Genomic DNA, 23,585 nt, shown 5'->3' on the forward strand with positions numbered 1-23,585 from the left:
TTTTTTCTAGAAAAGTAGCATGGGTTCTAGAGCATTACACTGTTGTTGTTTAGTCGTTTAGTCGTGTCCGACTCTTCGTGACCCCATGGACCAGAGCACGCCTGGCACTCCTGTCTTCCACTGCCTCCCGCAGTTTGGTCAAACTCATGCTGGTAGCTTCGAGAACACTGTCCAACCACCTCGTCCTCTGTCGTCCCCTTCTCCTTGTGCCCTCCATCTTTCCCAACATCAGGGTCTTTTCCAGGGAGTCTTCTCTTCTCATAAGGTGGCCAAAGTATTGGAGCCTCAGCTTCACGATCTGTCCTTCCAGTGAGCACTCAGGGCTGATTTCCTTAAGAATGGATACGTTTGATCTTCTTGCAGTTCATGGGACTCTCAAGAGTTCCTTCCATGAACTTACTATAGGCCTTGTACCAGAACAGAGATCAATGATTAATCCATCCATCATCCGTGTCTGCTTGGATAGGACTTACCTGAAGATGAGATCAGAGTTCTGATGACCCATACGCTCCAATATTCCTAAGATTAAAATAGGGACATTCCATTCAACATCACCATAGAGCCAACACCTTGCTGACATCTTCAACCAGATGACTCACAGGCAGAGCAGCTAAGAGTGGATCAGGACCAGAGTTACAGTCTGATAGCACAGCTGTGTACTATCAATGTTTCTTGGGTCTGCAAGTGAGGAGTAGCTTACTTATGAGTATCCCTTTATTCCAGAGTCATCCTTCTTCCATAGGCAGGCTTTGCAGCATCTGGCACCCAGTTGAGTATGTAACTTTAGGTGTCTGCACTCCCTAGGAATTGGTGGCCACTAGGTATCTGATTCCACAAAAGGCAATGGTGGTACCTGTGTTTTGGAACTCCTTCCCGAGATCACCCCACCAATCTCCTTAACTGTTAGCATTCAGGAAATGCCTGAATATTTCTAATATGACAGGTCACTGTACCAAACATCCAAACTCACTGGGAGTTTTACAGTTCATCTACTTCCTCCTGGTTAAGACTTTGAATCCTGGGGCCTTGCTTGTTTCCAGAAAGCAGTTTCTTGACTCAGATCAAGCCTTCAACACGGAGTTTGCCAAGTATCACTTACTCACTAGAATGCACTGAATAGCTACTAGCATTTCTGGTCTGGATGTTCCAAAGGAATTATTAATTCAGTGTTTATCATGCTGTCTGAATCATTAATTGTGTACCCTTATTAACACAACAATGTAATTGCAGACGTTCTTTTGGTACTATGTCTAAAAACAATTATTAATATATGTGTGTAGATTACCATATATTTATCTGGCAGACATCCCTTTGGTTATGCAAATTTGAAAGCTAGCACATTCCTGATATAAATAGTTGGAATTCGATACGACCTTTTCAGTTCTAGTGCATATCTGCTTTGGTATCTAATATATCAGGCAATATATTTTGCCTGCAGGGCAGTGAAATAAATAATATTCCATTAAAAAGATTATTTTTGGCCTCTTTCAAAACATGAACACACACACACTCCCTCTCTCTCATGCGCGCGCACACACACAGCTTGATCTTGAGAGATGTCCAAAACAATAAAGTTCTGAATACTGTGATTCTCTTCTGACGCAAAGCCTTGGAATGTCTCCCACTGCTAATTTAGGATTTGTTGTTGAGAGGTTTTAAGATGGGAATATTCACTATAATCCTTCATGTTGCGAAGAATTGTAGTATCTAAAACAAGCAGATGAAGCTGTGGCTGTTCACAAGCATGTGATTTTTACTTGTTTGTTGATGGAGAAGCTGGGAGAGGCTAAATGATCCTAAAATTCCTTGAAACTCTATGATTCTGGAACAGCCTATGATCTCATATATGGTACTTTGTTTTCCAGGCCACCTGCTTGCAGAGAATAATTCTCATATTCATATCCCAAAATATGCCCACCAATATCTCAATCAGCATTGGCAACAGTTTTAAAAAAGCTTTTAGAGTTCTTCTGGAAATGGTCAGTCCAGATTAAGGCTGTATACACCCCCACTCGTTCCTCTGCATCTGCTGCTTTGGGAAGTGGTGAATACAGGACATTAGACCCAGTTCATATCTATGCCTTATATATCATGTAGTTTCTTATGAAATACTGCATTTTGATGTGTTTCCTGCCACCCCCCCCCCCAAAAAAACCCCAGCTTCAATATGAACTGAGAAAAAGAACAACCTAGTTGTGTTTTTAGGGGTAACATGTGCAAGTTCTAAATGGGAGGAAAATAACAGACTGGCATTTTGATAACAATGATGTCATATGTACACTGCAAAAAAGCTTGCACGCCTGAAGAGGAGCACCGATCCTAAAATAAACACCTGTGTGGAAGCACCCCAGGATCTTTTCTACACAGTCTGCGTAGAAGTCCTACTGCATTGTATTTACCTGTAGCGTATAAATATTAGGATAGGTCATATTTAGAGTACACACATTGAAAGTGATGGGGGCTGAAGGTGGTCAGCAAGACTTTAATTCTCAGTAATTACAGTAACACAAGGCTTGCCGTAATTCCTAATGAATTCAATGGGGCTTACTCCCAGGTAAGTAGAAGTCGGGATTACCTCTAGTTTGGATCTAATGAAATTTCCCCCATAAAGATCATTAGGCCCTTAACTAAGTACAAAAGAAGGTAGAGATAGTATCTTTGGAATGAGACTGAAGGAGTTTGCCAAGCTACCTTGACATTTATTCCTTTGCCAGAGAGTAGAGTTTGTCCACAGAAGTTTACCCTGTGAATATGCATCTGGTATTCTTCCTAACTGTCAGCTAGGAAACTCTTGCATTTTGCCATAGTTATCTGTGCTCTGCAAGAGAGCCAGAGGGAGATGCAAGCTACAAATCCAGGTCCCTAGCTCTACACACATATAAAAACCGTTCTGAATATGCTTTTATATATATATATAAAAAGGCGTCTTTAAAAATACATTGAATTTTCCATAAGGCTCACCATCTAGTGTCACACTGTATACTACACTTAAAACACACTTAAAACATTTTATTTGAAGCTCTAGAGTTGAGTCCAGAGTTACCAGAAATCCTTGATTTCAAATGAACAACCTTTTTTTTAGATAATACCAACACTGCAACATATTATGGGTGCCTTCTCCTAGAGAACACCATAGTTCTAGTGATATCCATAGTTCAGATATAAACCTGCACATTCTCTTCTGAGATTTCTACCTTCAATTCAGGTTTGGATGCTGCAGCAGACCTGTATGTGTACAGAGTCCACATTTCACCAGACACTTCAATATGAGCATTTCAAATCAAGATCACATTTATGCAGTGCTATTTTTCCAGAAAAAGAGGTGCTGGAATTCACCATACACATATCCCTCATTCTCTTAGAATGGCAATGGTGGCCACCTGAGAGTTGCTGGAACTGAGGTCTGGCTGAAAAAAAGCCCTGCATATATGTGTGCCTGAACTTCTTCCAAAATATATGGCATAGCTGTCAACTTTTCCCTTTTATTGCGAGGAATCCAATTCAGAATAAGGGAATTTCCCTTTTAAAAAGGGAAACGTTGACAGCTATGATATATGGTACTGTGGAGACAGTGCCGAGTTTAAACTAAGGGTCAGCAAACGTTTTTAGGAGGCGGCCCGTTCACTGCCCCTCAGACCTTGTGGTGCACGCACACACGCAGCATGGGGGGGGGGGCTTCTCTGTCTCCCCCCTCTCCCCCAGCCCCTCCCTTCCCCCTGCTTTCCTACCTCCTCCTCTGCTCTGCCTGCGGTTAGGAGCTGCCGCCGCCTCTCCTTTCCAGGCCAGCAGGCGCACCAATCTCCAGACGAAGCCCCGTGACGCACCCACAACGCGGCCTTGCATGGAGAGGCCGGCGGTCGGGTGGCGAGTCTGGGCTGCGCCTCAGCCCGCGGGTGGAGAGGCTTCAGATTGGCTGGCACCCATCAAAGCCCAGCTCCCTTCCTCCACAGGGTGGAGAGAGGCCAGGAGGACAGAGCGGGCGCTGCCTTGGGGGGGGGGGGGAATGGCGCCTGAAGAAAAAAAAATGGCACAGCCCGAACGATAATGCCAATCCATCGGCAATTCCAGGACCGTCTCTGGGCCAGATCCAGAGGGCAGTTGGGCCTGATACAGCCCGCAGGCCTTAGTTTGCCGACCCATGGTTTAAACAATTGGAAGTTCGGCTTCAAATCCCCACTGAGCTATGGAATGGGAGCAAAAGCAGAGAAAACCGCAGATAACAAATGACAAAATGCAACACTTTCCTAACTGCCACTCATTTAAAATCCCTACTTTAAGTAAATTACATGAACTTTGATTCTATTGAAATTTGGGGGAAGGATTTACATCTGGGGAATCTGAGTTTGAAGGGATGTTGGCACTCTTCTACTCCAACCTCTTGCTGAATGCAGAATCTGCAGTGTGGGAAGCAACAACAGCATCTTTGACAGATGGCCATATAGTCTCTGCTTACATACCTCTACTAGCAGGGTAAGAGAGCTGAAAAGAATGCCAACATATTTCACATCTGGCAACCAATGGACGCCTTTGGTTTCAGATAGTACATGGGAAAGGTAAAGGGACCCCTGGGGTTGCGGTGCTCATCTCGCTTTATTGGCCGAGGGAGCCAGCGTACAGCTTCCGGGTCATTTGGCCAGCATGACTAAGCCGCTTCTGGCTAAGCAGAGCAGCACACAGAAATGCCATTTACCTTCCTACTGGAGCGGTACCTATTTATCTACTTGCACTTTGACGTGCTTTCGACCTGCTAGGTTGGCAGGAGCAGGGACCGAGCAACAGGAGCTCACCCCGTTGCAGGGATTCAAACCGCTGACCTTCTGATCAGCAAGCCCAAGGCTCAGTGGTTTAACCTACAACGCCACCCATGTCCCTAGTACATGGGTAGATGAGTCTAAAAAGCCTGGTACACACATTTTCATGACCCTCTAGCAGCTATGGTGGCTCATTTACTAGAAGCAATGTCTTTAGCATTAACTCTGGAAGTGTGTACTGCATTCTGACCAAACTCAGCCTCCAGGCATATATTTTTACTCTAGGAAGCTTAGTTTGGGAAACCTTGGGCTTAATGAGTTGAGGTAGGCATGTGCAGGATTGTGCTGCAAACTTATGTTAGATAGCAAAGTTATTTCATGTTAAGTGTGAAATGAACCCTCAATTTGGGAGCAAGAATTAGTGAAAGCAATGCTAGTATATGTGTCTTTATTTCCTTGGTTACAAATGGAGAATGCAAACAGTTGGTTTTGTTAGTTTTCTTGGTTGAGTGAGGCTTGCTATGACTGAGTTTAAGGATCCAATATGTACTTAAACCAGGGTTGTTACTGCTTCAGTTCTCATTTAGGTCAGCTTAAATGACATCTAAATGAGTTAATTTATTGATACAATAAAGTAGGTTTCAAATAAACAGTATTACACAGAGTTTCCACTTGTTGGACAGTTCTGACTTTTTAAATAGAGTTTGTTAAAACTGAGCAGTCTTTTTTCTAACCAAGGCCCAGCTTCTGCTTTCCAAACTGCAAGTTATTTGCTTTGGTTTTCTGCTTAATCTTATTTGCAGGGCCATTCAACTTCCATGGTACAAAAGTACTCATTGGTGAACACTGCCAGATCAAGATTTCAAAAAGTTATACTTTAAAGCTGTGGTTTGTGGTTCAGCTCTAATGTAAAAGATATTAATTATGGTCTGCATGACTGAGAAGCTCCAGCCCACACTGAAATGTACTGGTAAGAACTAGCCTCAAAAGAAGACTTTCTGTTTAAAAGGAAAAAAATAAAATAAAATTTAGCAGCACAATCCTAGCCATGTCTACTCATAGTCTGTTTGAATTCAGTGGGGCTTACTTCCAGGTATGCATGGTCAGGATTGCAACCTAAGGAAATCATCATATTTCATCTTCTTGCTATAAGAAGCCTATGTTTAAAAAAAGGGAGGAGGAGAAGGATTAGGGGTAAACAATCCTATCCTGGGAAGTTCCAATGAGCTCCACTCATTTCACCACTAACACAACAAGATCTACTAGTACTAACAGAGTTGCATAGGTTCCACATAGGTTTCTTGAACACAGACATGGATTCCTTATGTTATAATGATACCCTTGCTATAATGAGCTTTCCAGATCTAGCAAAAATATGTGTTTGAACCTATCTAGTTTTTTTAAAAAAAATACTCTACAGCCCTTTAGTCTGCCGCTGAGGCATTACTTTCCCACAATTTAGGTGAAACAGAGTTGAATTGTAGTTCCCACACAAGCATTTATTGTATATCATCCAGCATTGCCCTTCCTTATGGCCAATATCATCCTATAATGTTTGTTCACGGATGAGCCTATTTAGCAAAGGGTCTCAGAAACACTGGCTAAATGTTTCCTACATGTCATTGCTTTCATATGAGAGTTGGTGGAAAATTAGTGTTAAAGAGTGTATCTCCATTTCCCCTTGAAAATTTGCAGGGTCGGTTTCTATTTCTGCTGACCAGAGGAGAAGACGGCTTTAGTTACTGATTTTCTCTCAATTTTTTTCTTATAATTTTAATAGTGGAATAATTGTCATGACTCACAACCAAGAATCTTGCAATGGATGGTGGAGGTCTCTTATGAGAATGACATATAGGCTACCTCCTGTACCTTACTGGGGACCTTCCTGACAAAACGACACAGCCCCACCACTATCTGTCTCCCTGCAAAATAGGGTGAGAGACATTTAACCAGCCAACTGGTTCCTCCAGGGAGGCAGAGCTTACCATACCTTAGGTCTGGCCAACCTCCATAAAACTTTTTCAAAACTTTTTCAGCAGGGGGCCAGACCACTGTGCCTCAGACCTTGTGGGGGGCTGGACTATATTGGGGGGGGGGGGAGAACGATTTTCATCTGTCCACAAAGAGGCCTGAAGATGCTTCACTTTACCTGTCCCAGTTGTCGTCCCAATAGCTACAGGTGGGCTTCTCCAGCCAGCCAGGCGCCGTGGCAGGGTAGGAGGCTGCATTGGCTGGTGAAGACAGAAGCAGCAGCCCCAGCGGAGGAGCCATGGACAGAGGTAGGGGAACCGGGGCATTGCCGGAGCTTTTACCCACCACCTGCTGCTGCTGCTGCTGCTTCCTAAGAGGCACCACGGAGAAGAAGATAGAGACGCCCGCCAACCTGCAAGCAGTGGCCGCAGCCACCGCAACAACCCACCTGAACGCCATGGAATGAAGGAGGGAGGGATGGAGGGAGGCGGTAAAGAAGAAAGCAAGCAAGGAAGCGGCTGGAAAAGGGGCATGGAGAAGGAAGGAGGAGCGGACTGAGGGAGAGGGAGGAGGAGCAGGAGGAAAACGCAGCGGCAGCCGGCATCACACACCCCCTTCACAGCGCTGCCCTGCTGAGGCAGGCAGCGGCCGAGCCAACTCCTGCTGTCGACAGCACCCAGCGTGGGACAAGATTGCTCCGCCCCTGAGGAGAAAAGCGCCGCCGTGGGAGGGAGAGGGAGGGAGAAGGAAAGAACACGCATGCTGGCGACCCACGCACTGGCGATCCACGCAGCAATTCCCGAACCGTCCGCGGGCCAGATCTAGAAGGCAATTGGGCCTGATCTGGCCCGCGGGCCTTAGTTTGTCGACCTGTGCTCTAGCTCCTTGCAGAGGCAACACCTGAAGATGCTTCACTTTACCTGTAGCTTCAGAGAACAAGGCTCTGCTGGAGCTGTCCAAGGTCCTGCTCTTGTCTGCTCTCAGCTTGACCTTGGCATAGACTGGTCACTCTGCCTGTTTCCCCTGTGACCTCCAAGCTCAGGCGGAACTGGACAACTATACCGTATCATTATAAAAATGAGAATGAAACATGGAGGAAAAAATGAATGAAAGAAAGAAAACCAAGCAAAGAGAATCAAAGCCTTCTACTCCCTCTCTCTGTCATAGGAACAGAAACTGACACTGGGCAATCAAGCAGGGTTATTCAAGGGCAATTAATAGGCCATTCAATATTAGTTCCCTCCCCGACACTCATAAATAAACCATAAAACTGGCAGCAGCTGTACTTGGGAAATGTCCTATTAAACACAAAGGAGCTCCAATAAGGCTTAATAGTACTTTGTCTAATCACACTGGAAAAGCTGGTGCTGCAAATGTATGTCCATATGTATGTATGTATGTATGTATGTATGTTGCTGTTGTTTTATTACTTTATTTTATATTCCATCAACCCAGAAAAATAATCACAGAACATGTCTGAAAAAACATTGGAATCCATGAATGCTCTGTAAAAACTAACAATGCAATCCTATGTGTGTATTTGGAAGTAAATCCTGTTGGTTCAATGGGGCTAACTTCTGGGAAATTGGAATGGTTGTCTCCATCATGTAAGCATCCCGGGAGCATCTAACCAGCTAATGTTGAAGACAGCATCCTGGATTAGATGAACCTGTGGTCAAATCTAGCAACATGATTTTTGTTCTTGTAAGATCTGGGTATGTCCTTTGAAGTAATACTTTAGCATCAAAACAGCCCCTTTGCAAGCGCATATATATATATATATATATATATATATTGCTAATAATTGTAACACTCAAAAACTACACACTAAAAATCTTAATAAAATAGAAAAACAGCTAAGCAAAAAAACAAAATTTACAACTACATAGAGACAGAATCTCCACTAACCCCTAAAAGCCTGGCAGAATTAAAAGGAGAACAGGGAACAGACATAAGCAGAAGCCAGTGTGGTGTACTACAGATGTTGGATTGCAACTTCTGTCAGCTGTAGGCAGCATGGCCAACAGTCATGCTGCATTGGCTACCCCGATGTACACATTTCTTGGGAAGAGTTATCCACAACTCTGGGGCCACCACAAAATGTCCCTTCTTCTCGCAGACAATAACCATACACCATTAAATGAAATAAAGCAGAGTAGGCTATACTAGTCAACCTTAAGGCCTTGTGAGGGAGTGGAGGTTCATACAGGAGAAAGTACTCCGTGAAATACTTGGGAAGCAAACCACATTTTATTTTTGTCAAGTAAATTGTTACACTCAGTCCTTTGCTTTATCTCATCATACATCAGATTACTAATTAGCAAGTAATCCTTCAGAGATGAAAATCTTGAAAATGATGCAGGTCTTACTCACTTGCCTACCTCTTTCTTGCTTGAGTACCATGATTTCGTGATCACAGTTGTATTGCATTCAAATCTCACTGCAGTATTTGAGAAATGGACAGATTCAACGGTGCAAAGATCATGCAATGTTTTACCCCTGGGGGGCAATTTGTTCCAATTAGTGCCTCAGCAAGCAATTATTGCTGTACAGAACTCTGATTGTTATTCCTGCCTGAGCCAGCTGACTCAGAACGATACAATACTATGAACAAGTGGAACATGCATAGCAGTCCGGTGCCCTTTCTAATAAAGATCTATTGTTAAGACTCATTTTCTAGTCTGTTTTTTGAATGAAGTCTTTTTTCACTTTCAGAAACATCCATCTTTTCCAAACAATGGCAGATGATGTCTGAAAAGCAATACGTCCCATGCTGAAAGTCTATCTGTACACTAGAGTTAATTCAGCTCATTTCAGCCGCCATGTGACACATTTTGATGGAAATCTAAATTATCCAGAGAAGGGTTTATTGTGCAAAAAGATTTGCCATCTTTATGTTCACCCTCATGAGGGCACTTCAGGCAGGTTCCTATTCTTTACACATGGAGTGACAGCACTAGTGATTTGCCCAAGGCCACCCAGTTTGCGTACTTGGCTGAGGTCTCTCAGGTTTAACTCCCATACTCCATTTACCATTATGTAATGAAAAAAAGAAAGACAAAAAAATGCCCATCCTGTAATTGGCTCTCTATCATATTTAAAAATAAATCTGTAACACTGAGCAGAAGCGGGGGTGGAGCCGGGGAAGGGGAACAGCCTCTGGATATAAAACCTTAATGATGATGATGTTTAGGAAAAAATAATCTCTCTGGATCCCTTTTTTAAGCATTTCATTTTGCTGACAGCGAACAACCATTTAAGTCAGAGGCAATGTGATTTACTGCAGTGCTAACTGCAGTTCTGACTTTCGTACATCTATTTTCCATGTAAATATAGTCAGGAAAACGGAACCACAGAATTGTAGCTTCTCTTCTTGTGTCATCCAAAATGGAATACAAATAAGAGATCTGGTTTCATGGAGCATCCCCCCATCAACTCTTCTTTTCCTTTTGCCACTCCCCACAGCCCATCACCCCCATTCTATGAGACTACAAAACTCAGGTTGGTGGCTAGCATCATTAACACCCACTGCCAACATCATTAAAAATTAAGAATCTGGGCCAGCAGTAGGGCCTCTACTCAACTAGAGCTCTGGAGCAATGGGTCTAATAATTGAATCATTATAATCCATTCTATAATGCAACAGGGAAAGACTTCAGGGGGAAAAAATGGTAGGAAATGTGACCTTTCCCTGTTCTCTCCTCCTCCTGTCTACCTCCTCCCTGCCATCATATTCTTGAACTACTTTATTTCATGCTTCCAACCTTGTGGCATGGTCTGGACTCCATAAGGAGGAGTAAAAATGAAGGGGTTGATTTGACTAGAAAGAATTAACGAGGCTCAGATAACTTTCACAAGGAGTGACACATCTCTTATCCAGAGTCTAAACCTCCAGCACGTTCTCAAGAGGGACAATTAACTTACTCCTTGCAGTAAGCTTGTTTCATTTGCATGGAGTCAGTAAATGGCATGCACTATAAGAAAACAGTTAAATGTTTGTTTCTCTGGGTTGCTAGACAACGTATTAACTTTAATTTGGTTTCCAGTCATATTAAGGCACTAACAGAGCACCCAATATTAAAGAAAACAATATGGTATCTTTATTATTAATATATAATAACAAGGCTTCCGAGGGCAACTTAGTTAGAAGATTGTAGTTGCTTATAACTACATATTTTCTGTGGGAAATAGGTGTAGTACATCAGTGCATAGGGGTGGGAAAATGTTTCAAAACCAGAGTCCTAGTGCTTCCTTTACTCTGCCTGTTTTGTTTTTCTTATATGTTTCTTTTGCTTATTGCCAACTGGAAAAGTGAGACATTGATATTAAACTGAGAAACCTGCATGGAATGGTGAGGGGTTATAATTGTTAGATTTCCACCCACCCCCGTAACTTAATAAAGTTTTTATTATCACCAACATAGCATGTAAAGCATTTTCAACCTTGCATGTTTGACATCTGAAGGGATATTGTTAGGTTGTTGGTTTTTTGCAGCAGTCCCAACCACATTTATTCTGACACCTTCAGAAAGCTCGGCAATGTACCACTACCTACGCTTTCCTCTCTGAAGCCCACCACCAAAATGGGTGGACTTTGGCCAGTGTCTCTTATTTTTGTATCTAGGTGTCTATTGAAAACTTGTCTTTTACAGAGGGCTGTCTCTGAAGAATGACTTGGCCGTTACACTAGATGGTATCTTGCTACTGTGGGACGCGGGTGGCGCTGTGGGTTAAACCACAGAGCCTAGGACTTGCTGATCAGAAGGTTGGCGGTTCGAATCCCTGCAACGGGGTGAGCTCCCGTTGCTCGGTCCCAGCTCCTGCCCACCTAGCAGTTCGAAAGCACAACAGTACAAGTAGGTAAATAGGTACCGCTGCGGCGGGAAGGTAAACGCCATTTCCATGCATTGCTCTGGTTTGCCAGAAGTGGCTTAGTCATGCTGGCCACATGACCCGGAAGCTGGACACCGGCTCCCTTGGCCAATAAAGCGAGATGAGCGCCGCAACCCCAGAGTTGGTCATGACTGGACCTAATGATCAGGGGTCCCTTTACCTTTATCTTGCTACTGCTTCCACAGCCTGCATGAGGGCTTCTGGTTGTGTCACCTTGGGAACAAAATGCTGGACTGTAGCCTGAACCAAGAGGGATCTTTCTGTTTTCTTAAACTTACTACATACCTGTTAAAGAAAGGATTTGATCACCTTATACCCTTTCTCCCAATTCCCTTCTACACCACAATATGTATTTTTATTATCTTCCTTCGGATCCTCTGGCATAACAGGAAATCAGAATATAAATGAGCACCTTTATGTAGCCTGATGCCACAAAAGCAGAAGCCAGATCTATTTCTAGATGTAAACTCTTGCATACATAACATATGTCTAACTATGATGTTAGGTGCCGAACAAAAACTGTGCTTAAGAGTGCTATGACTCCAATATAATTCCTCCCTTTATTGAAACTTTGCCTTCTTATTTATTTGTTTGAAAAATGCATTAATTGCTTCATCTCTGAAGAATTTCAAAGTGGCGCACAACAAAAAGTTTTATGGAATCATAATATACAACAACATTAAGAACACATTTTTAAAAAAATGTCCTGTTTTGCAAAACTGACATTAGGCATGGCCGGGATCACCCTTCTGGGAAGGCTTATCTGAGCTAAAAATGTCATCAATAGGCACTGAAATCCCAGTGGGGTCAACGGCTCTCTGATGGCCACACTGCATCCCTTCCTTGTGGGCATAAGCAGAGCTATGAAAACATACCAGTTTCCTGAGTCTTATGCCTCAGTTCTTTAATATTTTTATCGATTTATCATAAACATATTTACAAACTAGCACATAATCGTACAAACATTAGCAGAACCTTAAAAGGAGCATGTTCAGTATAAAAAACAAAAACAAATTATAGAGATGTAGTTACATATAGCCAAGTTTTTAAGATTAATCTATATAGCCCATCCACAATGAGGAGTTCAGCCTTGGGGATTATTTTCCACTCTGCAGAGATATTGCTTCTCGATTTAAGTCAAATGTGTGCATGTCCAGATGTTAGTGTAGCTCATCTTTCTTTAAACACAATCTGAAGTTTTCCTCAGCATGCTGTGTGACGTTCCCCCATCTATGATTTGTGCATGTTGGAAGCTGGAGCACAGAGACAGTTTTCTACATGCCTGTTTTCTACTGGGGGATGGGGGTTAAGGAGGAGAGCATGCCCTCCAACGAAAATAGGGACGTCCCATTCCATAATGATTATTTTGCTCTTTATACCCCACACATCTTACTGGATTGCCCCAGCCACTCTGGGCAGCATCCAACATATATAAAAGCATAATAAAACATTAAACATGTAAAAAAAAACACCTTTCCCTATGCAGGATTGCCTTCAGATGGCTCAGGGGTCAGATAACTCTACACCCTCCAATATGTATCCAGTGAAAATAGGAACATCCTACCATACCCTCCATAATTCCTCCACTGAAAACAGGGACGTCTTAAGGAAAAGTGGGACATTCTGGGATCAAATCAGAAACTGGGATGTCTTCTCTGAATCAGGGACATCCCTGGAAAATAGGAACACTTGGAGGATCTGGAAGAGCAGCTGCACAGATTGAATTAAGTACACCCATCAGTAGACGTATCTGCCCTTAAATGATGTAGCTCATTCAGCTACATTGGCAAAAGTCAGCTATAAAATATCTCCACTGTAGGGCTTAACAGTCGTCCACCTAAGTAACTTTTCTAAATGTGCCGTTGTGTCTTGGCTCTGCTCCGTCCCAAATCCAGGCTCTGCCTTTTGTTTTGCATGGAACGCTTTAGAAACTCTGCACTGGGCTGGTAATCGGGGCTTCCCTGGGGAATGGAGACGGCTGTTTGTCCTTATGTGAACTATACATAAGAAGGCAAGAGTTCCATGTAGGGGCTCTGCTGCTGACATAAGCCATGAGAACCTCAGAGATGACATTCCAGCCTCTATTTACGTCCCTTTTCTGAACATACCCTTTAATAGAATAGTTTTCAAACGTTCTCTCATTTCTAAAGCCAAGTTCCAGAATTGCACAAGCAGCCTCCTCCTTTCTATATGAACAAGAGAAGGCTGCCCGAGTCATGTGTACCCGCCTTCTGACCAGCAGGCATCCAAAGTGCAGCCCTTTTCTTGGCTGTTCCTCAGTGCTGCAAAGATAAATAAATATGCACGTCACACAGCTTGCTCTTTTGTGCTATATCCCATCTATGGATCTCATGAACTAAAAGCCTGCGGAGCGGATTCTTTCTGGGGAAACATCAAGCCATCTCGCTTTCATTGTACTTTGCAGCCACAACAGGAAAAGGGAGTTTTGTGGCTGAACAGGGATTTGAACCCTGGCCCAAGCTATAGTGGACTCTCCCATAGTCTTGTTTATATCCGCTTCACCAATGCAACATAGAAGTGAAACATAATAGTGGGTGAGAATCAGGTGTTCACAAGCTTTCTCTTCCCCAGAATTTTCTAGGGAAAAGAAGGCATGTCAGCAGAGAACTGAGGGGTGTGTGTGTGTACATATTAATAAGCATGGCTCTTCTGCAAGGAGGACGATAGCCTTTGGCACAACAACCTCTTATTCTCCATGTCCTAGTGTGACTAAGCCTGAGCATTTGTGAATAAAATAACCACATACCAATTTCCCATTCCCCTCCCCTCCCTTTCTTGTGCCCAACTTTAGACTGTAAGGTCCCTGGGGCAGGGACCTCTTCTGCAAAGTGCCATGCACACCAACAGGGCACAATAGTCCATGTTGCACTGCGAATTCCATTCTGCTTGGTAACAGAGAGCCATGACATCCAAGTTCTCAGATGACATTTTTAGCAAGGTGCTGGAAAACCGTAGTCGCATTTAACTATTGCTGTTAGCAAGAACAGGCACAAGCCTGAATCTCCGTGCACCAGGATAAAAACAAAATCCTGAGCTGGGATTCTTATAAAACCAGTTATGGCAAACAGTCTAAAATTACGCTTCCTCTTTGTCTTCTTCATCTTCTGTACCATAAAAGGAGAGCTTGTTGGTATCCTATGCATTTTGACACACATATTCCAAAGCATAAAGCAACAACTTATAACTGCAGCCGGTCATGAAAGCTCCCGAAAGCAGCAGCACATAAATAAAGAGCAGCCCACTGCTTTTTGCCAGCAGCTACATAGTTGGGAAACTATGCAACAGCTAAACAATGAAATTAAACACATAGAACCTGGTACGCTTAAATATTTAAGTGCCATTTTTTTTCAAAACAAATCATACTAATGCATAACTGCAAAGCTGACCTTCCTTAGAGATGTCTGGCAAAGTCTAACTTATATCCCCATTTATTACATAATAAAGAATGGGGGTTTTTAATTTAAAAAATATTCATGGGGAGAATATCCAGGCAAAAACCTCTGTGCATCCGAATTCAGCCCCTGTCTGCAATAGATGAATATTCTGATTCAAGAGTAGCGTTAAATTCAGCTATCCATCCAAAAGTGTAGAGTTTGTATATGGAGGTGCCCACCATGAAGACAATAAGGCTGTTTGGTTTTACCTATGGTGCTTGCTTGCCTCTATGTACCCACGTTCTCCTCTGGTTTTTCCCAAGTCAATTTATCTGCAGATTGAGGTAATACTGAAGAGCAAGACACTGTGGGATCACACTAACCCCCTCCTCTTCCCATATATTGAAACTGAGTTAGAAAAATGGTGTATGTTGATATTGACACTCTGTATATGGGAGAAAACAAGATTTACAGAAGAGTGACGAACAGACATGAGGCTGCAAATGACCAGGCAGTCAGGCAAGTGTGGTGACCCCGAAGTCATCAGGAAAAATGAATAAGCTTTTTGTTCATGATAAGACAGCAGTGGGACTGCCTTTGCAACAGCTTAGCTCTGATGACAAATGAATGCATTAAATCTTTAGAATCTAAACGTCACTGACTTCAATGCTCATCACCATTTGGCGTCAATATACAGTCAAATCTTCTTTCTACTATGTAATATCTAAAACAAAACCTCATCTTCTGACTAAGACTTGCGGCAAAATTATAATTAGATTGAACTGTTTTCCAAGACACTTGTGACAATATCATGTTAACAGTCTTTAAAGCAGTGGATCTTGCTGCAATAGGACTTCTCAATAGTAAGTAGTTTGGCAAATCTGACTACAGCTTGTTGCTAGTCTGATTCAAAGCCAGATAATTTATGAAACGGTTGCTATGATACGAGTTACAGTTTTGATGACTCATTTTTATGCAGTATCTAGAAGGTGACTCCCACCTCAAGCACCTCAAGTTACAGTAAATAAAAACCATCAATAGGTCTAATGTACAGTTCTCAGATACACAGCTGCATAATTTTAACATCAAATCAAGGCGGGCCCCGAGCAGCAGTGGCTCCATAGTGTGGCCCAATGGAATTCCCTTGTTTTCTGGATTTGTAATGGAACAAATCTGATGAAAGAGCATCAGCCATACCCTTTGCTACTCTGCTGTGAAGGACAAATGCTTTCCCTTGCTCAATAGTTGTGTTTTATTTCTACTTTGGAGTTGCTGAGTTTAAAACCCCTCCATAATCATTTCACATTGCTTCTTAGTTAAATAACTAGTGGGGTAGGAGAGCTGAAGAAAAAAAATCACACCTAGCAACCAATGTGCCCCTTTGGTTTCAGATAGTACCTGGGTAGACTAGTCTAAAAAGCCTGGGATACAATTTTTCACGGCCCTCTAGAGTCTAGAGGCTATGGTAGTTCATTTACTGGAAGTAATGTAAGGTAAAGGTAAAGAGACCCCTAACCATTAGGTCCAGTCATGACCGACTCTGGGGTTGCGGCACTCATCTAGCTTTATTGTCCATGAGAGCCGGCATACAGCTTCCAGGTCATGTGGCCAGCATGACTAAGCCGCTTCTGGCGAACCAGAGCAGTGCACGGAAACGCTGTTTACCTTCCCACCGGAGCGGTACCTACCGGTATTTATCTACTTGCAATTTGACATGCTTTTGAATTAGCAGGAGCAGGGACCGAGCAATGGGAGCTCACCCCGTCATGGGGATTCGAACCGCCAACCTTCTGGTCGGCAAGCCCTAGGCTCTGTGGTTTAACCCACAGCGCCACCCGCGTCCCTTAGAAGTAATGTGTTGAGCACTAATTCTGGACGTGTAGACTTGATTCCTAGCAAACTAAAGCCTCCTGATGTATGCTTTGCTCTAGGTATAAAGAAGGGCAATCAAATACATATGATTTTGGGTGTTGAGACTCACGTTAACAGAGGAATGATAGAAATTTGCAGGGAATATCTGGTTTAGTTAGTTACAAAGGACTGCAAAGCATAGGTGTAAAAATCTGATGAATACTTTTAAAAGTGTTATTTATTCTTGGCTGGTAATAGTCTGCAAACATTGATAGATCCTATTTCCCCACTGAAATATGAATCATACCTTTTAATCTTTGTCTATGTTGCATGTGGCATTGTGGGTTAAACCACAGAGCCCAGGACTTGCCGATCAGAAGGTCGGCGGTTCGAATCCCCGCGACGGGGTGAGCTCCTGTTGCTCGGTCCCTGCTCCTGCCAACTTAGCAGTTAAAAAGCACGTCAAAGTGCAAGTAGATAAATAGGTACCGCTCCGGCGGGAAGGTAAACGGCATTTCGGTGCACTGCTCTCGTTCACCAGAAGCGGCATAGTCATTCTGGCCATGACCCGGAAGCTGTACCCCGGCTCCCTTGGCCAATAAAGCGAGATGAGTGCCGCAACCCCAGAGTCAGCCACGGCTGGACCTAATGGTCAGGGGTCACTTTACCTTTACCTATGTTGCATGTAAGAGATGTTTCGGGGGGGGGGGATTAAATAACCGGAGAACTCTGAACAGCAACTGTACTTATTTAAGAAACACTCTACATTTAGTATTTATTATAATATAATATAATATAATATAATATAATATAATATAATATAATATAATATAGTATTTATTATTTAGTCCACTTTTCCCTTGATGAATAAGACTGCATAATCCTAATCCTCTTTTAAAGTACAATTTATCTTGGGACAGAAAATTAATACATAATTAATATGAGGATAACACTTTATGTAGAACACTATTACAGCAGTGAGCTGCATTTCTTCTTTAAAGAAAAAAAATGTTCCCACTCTCCTGAACAGCGCTAGTGAAGTTGCTTTACATACTTTCACTCTGTGTTTGTATTTTTTTGCAAACATTTTTAAAGAACATTTATATCCTGGTTTGTAGATTCTATTATTTGTTAAGCACTAGTAATGTGCTTAATGCTGCTCAGCAAGCAAATGAAGGAGGAGCTTAAACTAATGTTTCCATAGCCTAACAGAGTTTGGATTCGATGATTTTGGATGACTGCACAAGCTTCACCAGCGCACTTCTATGGTAAAGGAGTCCAGGGTTAATTAGCCTTCAACAAAGTCAATTATTCAGAAAATATCTACTGAGTCCAAGTTCTAGCTTTCATTTGTCATCGCAAATAAAGACACCTGGTCCCGCACATTTAAAAAACAGAGAGCACAAATCCCCATTCTGTGAATAATTTTTATGATTGATTTACTTATTGATCAATTCATTAAAAGCAGGCAGAGCTGCCTCGGGAGGGAGTTTTATAATTGGGATTTGACCACTGAACAAGCATTTTCTCCAATCTGACTGATCTGACCTCTGCAGGCTTGCTGGATATAGGCTAGGAGGAAAGGGAATGACTAAGTGAAGGCTTGGCTTTTGCCTGATTCAGTTTATTCTGAGGATGAGAGGAACATCCAGAATGATGTTATGTAATCCCATAATTAGTGAGAAAAGCTGCTGGTGTTGTTGGCATTTTGCTAGACCAAACCAAGGTGCACAACATATGTTTATGTTATGTCGTATTGGTATCATCCAATCTCTATTTTTATTAGGTGCTCAGAATGGCTACATAAGATTATTACAGTACAGTACCTTATAATTAATAATATATTATTACCTTATATTATGCTATTCTATTCTTTTTGCTTATTAAATTTCTACACTACCTTTTATTTGAGGATCACACAGCAGTTTACAACATAAAAACACAAAACTGCACAGCATAGTAACAAACAAAAGTTTGTTTAAAACCTCCAGTTTAAAAATAATTGTTTAATTAGCCAAAGGTCTGGGAGAAGAGGAATGCTTTGCCTGGCACCTAAAGATCTGTAACAAAGGTGCCAAGTGAGCCTCCCTGGGGAGAGCATTCCACAAACGAGGAGTCACTGCAGAAAACACTTGTTCTCGTGTTGCTACCTTCCTGACTTCTCATGGAGGCACATAAAAAAGGGCCTCAGATGATGATTGCAGGGCCTGGCTCAGTTCATATGGGGGAGGTGGTCCTTACGGTATTACGGTCCTAAACCATTCAAGGCTTTATTGGACAAAATCAGCACTTTTAATTGGGCCCAGAAACTATACGATAGACGTTAGGATACCCCTGTCCAGATAGGGGCACAGCTGGGCCACCAGCCAAAGGTGATGGATGGAAGGCACTCTGTGGCACCAAGGATAACTGAGCCTCAAGCAACAGCAATGGGTCCAGGAATACTCATAAGCTATGTACCTGCTCCTTCAGATGGAGTGTAACTCCATCAAGAGCAGGCAACCTCCCATCCATCCGGTCTAGTGAACCACTCACTAACATTGCCTCAATCTTATCTGAACTGAGCTTCAGTTTGTTGGTTCTCATCCAGTCCATTGCAGTCCAGCACATTCACTGCCACAACTGCAGATGAAAAGGAGAAATAGAGGTGTGTGCCATGAGTATATTGCTGACAACATACAGTGGTACCTTTGGTTGCGAACGGGATCCATTCCGGAGCCCCGTTCGCAACCTGAGCAGAACGCAAACCGCGTCTGCGCATGTCACGATTCGCCATGACTGTGCATGATGTCATTTTGAGCGTCTGTGCATGCACAAGCGGCAAAACCTGGAATCAACCCTTTCCGGTACTTCAGGGTCGCCACAGGACGCAACCTGAAAATGCTCATCCTGAAGCAAACGCAACCTGAGGTATGACTGTACTCCAAAGCCCTGGATGACCCCACTTAGCATTTTCATGTAGATGTTAAACAGCATGGGTGTTAAAATCAAACCCTGAGGAACTCCACCTTGAAGTCTCCATGGGGCCAAAGAGAACTGTCCAAACATCACTTTCTGGATATGACCATCCAAGAAGGGCGGAACCACTCTGCAAGGTTTGATTAAGAGATAATGCCTTGCTTAAGGTCAAATTGAACTTCATTAGTGAGCAGGAGCTTGATGACATTTGGAATTGAAACATTCAGCAGAAATTAATTTTAATACAAAACCTCTGCTGGACACCTTACCCTAGATATAATCACACTGAGACTCTGGGTTTGGAAAATAAGAAAGCTATGGTGGTGGTTTTTACAGGAAATACATGTTTGTTATGTAAGATCCCTAGTTGGAGATGGGAAGAGCCATGCTTATTCTTTCATCTTAGCAGAAAGTGTTCCAAGTATGCCTGCTTTCATAAGGATGACATGGAGGAGGAAATGAGGTCAGATCAGCAACAGAAGAGTATCAGTCTAACCTGAAGCAAGATCAATAGGTGAGCACAAGTATAGTCTAGGATACTTGGAGGCTCCTCTCTATCCTTTCTCATGCAGGTACATAAGTCTACACTGCAAGCCGAATTGCACCGAGACTTCCAACAGGGCTCAAACCTGTGTTTCCACAACCCAGCCTTTAACCACTGCAGCACACCTGCTTTCATAAACAGGATGTTCTATATTGGCCAAGCACTGCATCTGGCCCTGATGTAGCAAACAGTCATTCTGTCACTAAACCACCAATCTGGCATCTGCTAAGGATCAACCCCATTCTTACAAAATAACAACAATTTGATATTCAAATGAGTTTTAGGTGTCACTCAGTTGCCATATCTTAGTTGCTTAGTCATGTAAGTTTCAGCTGGTTGATTAAATCAGTATACGTTTGCATACAATTAAACATAATGGAAATCTGTCTGATTAATCAGAGTAATCAAAAGACAGAACAAAATTGACTGCCTTTTCACCAAGTCTCTGTAAGCAGCTCTGGTAGTATTTTTTTTGGCTTGGGGTATAAAACTGCGGGAGGCAGTGGAAGACAGGAGTGCCTGTTCATGGGGTAACGAAGAGTCGGACACGACTAAACGACAACAACATAAAACAACTACAAATAAATAAAGAGAATCTTTATCGAGAAGTTATTAATGTATTAAGTTAATCCCATGGAATAGTTAATAGTTGAAGCCGTAATCTCACACAAGTGCTGAAAGGACTGTAGTAGCCTTATGGTAAAACCCCATTCAACACTATGAGATCCCTGCATAAACACCCCTTTCCTGCTGTCTACAGGCAGTTTTGAACATTGGTACCTTTCGAAAGAAGGAATATATAATCTCATGTTTTAAAGTTGGATGATACCAGAGTAAGCCTCATTTACAAGGGAATAAGCTTCATTAAACACAGTGAGACTTCTAAATGACATCCAGAGTGTCAGTCTGCATACCTCAAGAGCATTAATCTTAGTTATGACTATGTATGTTGTGGTCAGGGCAGGGCACGCCCAGGTTTAACTGCAGGGAAGACTGCAGCCCAACCTTCTGCACACAGGGCTTGTTTACATATTTTTTTGTGTCTCAAAACTGGAGGCGACCTTTTTGTGAATTGTTGACTACTGTGTTCATCATGTACGCTGTTCGAAAGCTCGATTAAAAACACAAAACCAACCCATCCATTTCGGGGGCACCTTAAAGACCGATATACTGTGTAATTAACAGATTTATTACCCACCCCCACCAGTTTTTTATTTTTGTTTCTTTGCTGAGGACTGCTGCTGCTCCTCCGGAATTTGTCGCACTTGGTATATAATACAAGAACGGATGCAAAAGCAGCGCTTGCCGAGACAGCCCGGCAGAGGCAGGCTCGTACTAGCGGCTCCGCTTCCAACATCGCCCACAAGCCGGCACTTCCTGCCTGCCTCTGCAATTCCTCACTCCCGGGGAATTGCTTTGCAACAATTTAAAGCGCACGCGTTTCCTTCAGGGGTAAAACCCTGCTGAAGTCAATGGAACTCGCTTCCCCGCAAGGGAATTGCACAGGCTCGCCATGCAGCCTTCGCTCGGGAAGCAACTAAATCCCATCCATTTCAACAGGGACTTGCTCTCGCGTAAGCCTTGCAAAGGCGAAGATAGAAGCTGCGGGCATCTCACACCCTCGCCGCAGCTGCTGCCCTTACTGCAGTGCCTCCGCCCGCTTCCCGCGGCACGCTCGTATCAGCGCCGGCCTCTTCCCTCCAATCACCGCCCGGAGCTCCCTCAAGAGCCAACTTCATTCGCCGCCCGCTTCTCGTCGGGGGCTCTCGCGAGATGTTACGCGGAAGAAGCCGGGCGCTCCTCTCCTCCTCTCTTTCCGCCCCCGCCCCGCCCAGCGCTTAACTAGTTAGGCAGGCAAGGCAAGGCAAGAGCAGGCGCGCGGGGCATCCTCTCGGGCGCTTGTGGGCGGGGCCGAGGGAGCGCGCGCGCGCAAAGCTAGCGAGGGAGCGTTCGGCCGCGCGGTGCTGTGTGGGAATCAGGCGGCGCTTGGGCTTCCCCGCCTCCCCCTCCTCCTCCTCCTCCTGGGTGCGGAGCGCCGCCGCTGAGGGAGGCAGGCGAGGCAAGGCAGGGCGGGCGGGCGAGTGATAGCTAGCTAGGCGATAGGGAGCGGGAGAAGAAGGGAACCAGAGCCGAGCAGGGCATGAAGATGGCGGACGCCAAGCAGAAGCGGAACGAGCAGCTGAAGCGCTGGATCGGCTCCGAGACCGACCAGGAGCCGCCGGTGGTGAAGCGCAAGAAGACCAAGGTGAAGTTCGACGACGGCGCCGTCTTCCTGGCCGCCTGCTCGAGCGGAGACACCGACGAGGTGCTCCGGCTGCTGGAGCGAGGCGCCGACATCAACTACGCCAATGTGGACGGGCTCACCGCGCTGCACCAGGTCTGTGTTCGGGCCCCCGGGGGCTGCTGGGGCCTAGCTGGGAAGGAGCCCTCCACTGCCCGGGGAGTTGGGTAGGGGAGGCAGCCGTCTGAGGTGCTTGTGTGAGGGGTGGGAAATGCCAACAAACACCCGTCTTCCCTCAGAGCGGAACGAGGAAGACGTTGGGAAGGACCCCCCCTCTCTCTCCCGCCTCCCGGCCGTTAGAGAGGAGCCAGGCCGGCTGCGCGCATCCTTGTTTGTGCCGTAGGAATGTTGTGTTTTGCTGAGGAGGAGGAGGAGGCTTCCCTGCTTGCTTGGGCGGGTTAGGCCGGGGAGCCGGGCCTTGCTTTTTTGCCTGCCTGCCTCCCCTCGCCCGCCCCCGGCAGGCAGTGACAATTGCGAGGCTCCTCTTCCTTCCTCTCTTGCACTTGGCAGGGTTGAGGTGAGGCGTGGGGTGGGGAGACTCCTCCGAGGGGGGAAGGGGACGCCGACTACCGGGAGGGAGGCTCGAGGGCTCCCCCATTCGTCCCCAGTATATGGCCGGGAATTGAGAGAATAAGCTCCCTTCCTTACCTTCGAGAAAAGGGGGCAACCTCTGGCAGTGATGGAAGTGGCTGCCTGTCCCGCAGTTTGAACGGCTGCCGTTTCCTGCCCCCGGTGTGAACGCTGTCGTCTCCCTTCCAAAAGATTAGACTCCCTGCTCAAGCTCGCTCTCCTCCCGAATAATCCTAAATAGTTCGCATGCTCTCTCTCTAAAAACAAAACAAAACTTGTGTTACAGGTCTTGAACGGTACTTGTTCTGCGGTGTGAAAGGCAAACTCGAATTCGTGTTTGGTATGCGTGTTTTTTGCCCCCCCCCCCGTCGT

At 44.3% G+C, this 23,585-nt stretch overlaps 1 protein-coding gene and 2 long non-coding RNA genes across 9 annotated transcripts in view; 2 read left to right on the forward strand and 1 right to left on the reverse strand.

The window, feature by feature from the left end:
• The window catches only part of LOC310825673, a 29,278-nt gene extending 23,216 nt beyond the window's left edge, over nucleotides 1-6,062 (forward strand). The window contains exon 3 of the long non-coding RNA XR_014555424.1: nucleotides 5,555-6,062. This is a non-coding gene — a long non-coding RNA (uncharacterized lncRNA). The remainder of the gene's footprint in view (nucleotides 1-5,554) is intronic.
• LOC310825719 overlaps nucleotides 1-23,585 on the reverse strand; it is a 35,772-nt gene that overhangs the window by 10,649 nt on the left and 1,538 nt on the right. Inside the window, exon 2 of the long non-coding RNA XR_014555482.1 lies at nucleotides 23,292-23,470. This is a non-coding gene — a long non-coding RNA (uncharacterized lncRNA). The remainder of the gene's footprint in view (nucleotides 1-23,291; nucleotides 23,471-23,585) is intronic.
• Nucleotides 22,204-23,585, forward strand: part of PPP1R12A (protein phosphatase 1 regulatory subunit 12A) — a 91,525-nt gene continuing 90,143 nt past the window's right edge. For 3 of the 7 annotated variants that reach the window (XM_083699073.1, XM_083699074.1, XM_083699075.1), the window contains exon 1: nucleotides 22,283-22,739. In XM_083699073.1, the coding sequence (XP_083555199.1) occupies nucleotides 22,503-22,739 (237 nt within the window). In that variant the 5' untranslated portion in view covers nucleotides 22,283-22,502. Of the gene's footprint in view, nucleotides 22,740-23,585 lie in introns of all 7 variants that reach the window. The other 4 variants (XM_083699071.1, XM_083699070.1, XM_083699072.1 and 1 more) reach the window with 2 other exon arrangements.

The sequence above is a fragment of the Podarcis gaigeae genome (assembly GCF_964106915.1).
Source record: "Podarcis gaigeae genome assembly, chromosome: 10".
Classification (NCBI taxonomy): domain Eukaryota; kingdom Metazoa; phylum Chordata; class Lepidosauria; order Squamata; family Lacertidae; genus Podarcis; species Podarcis gaigeae.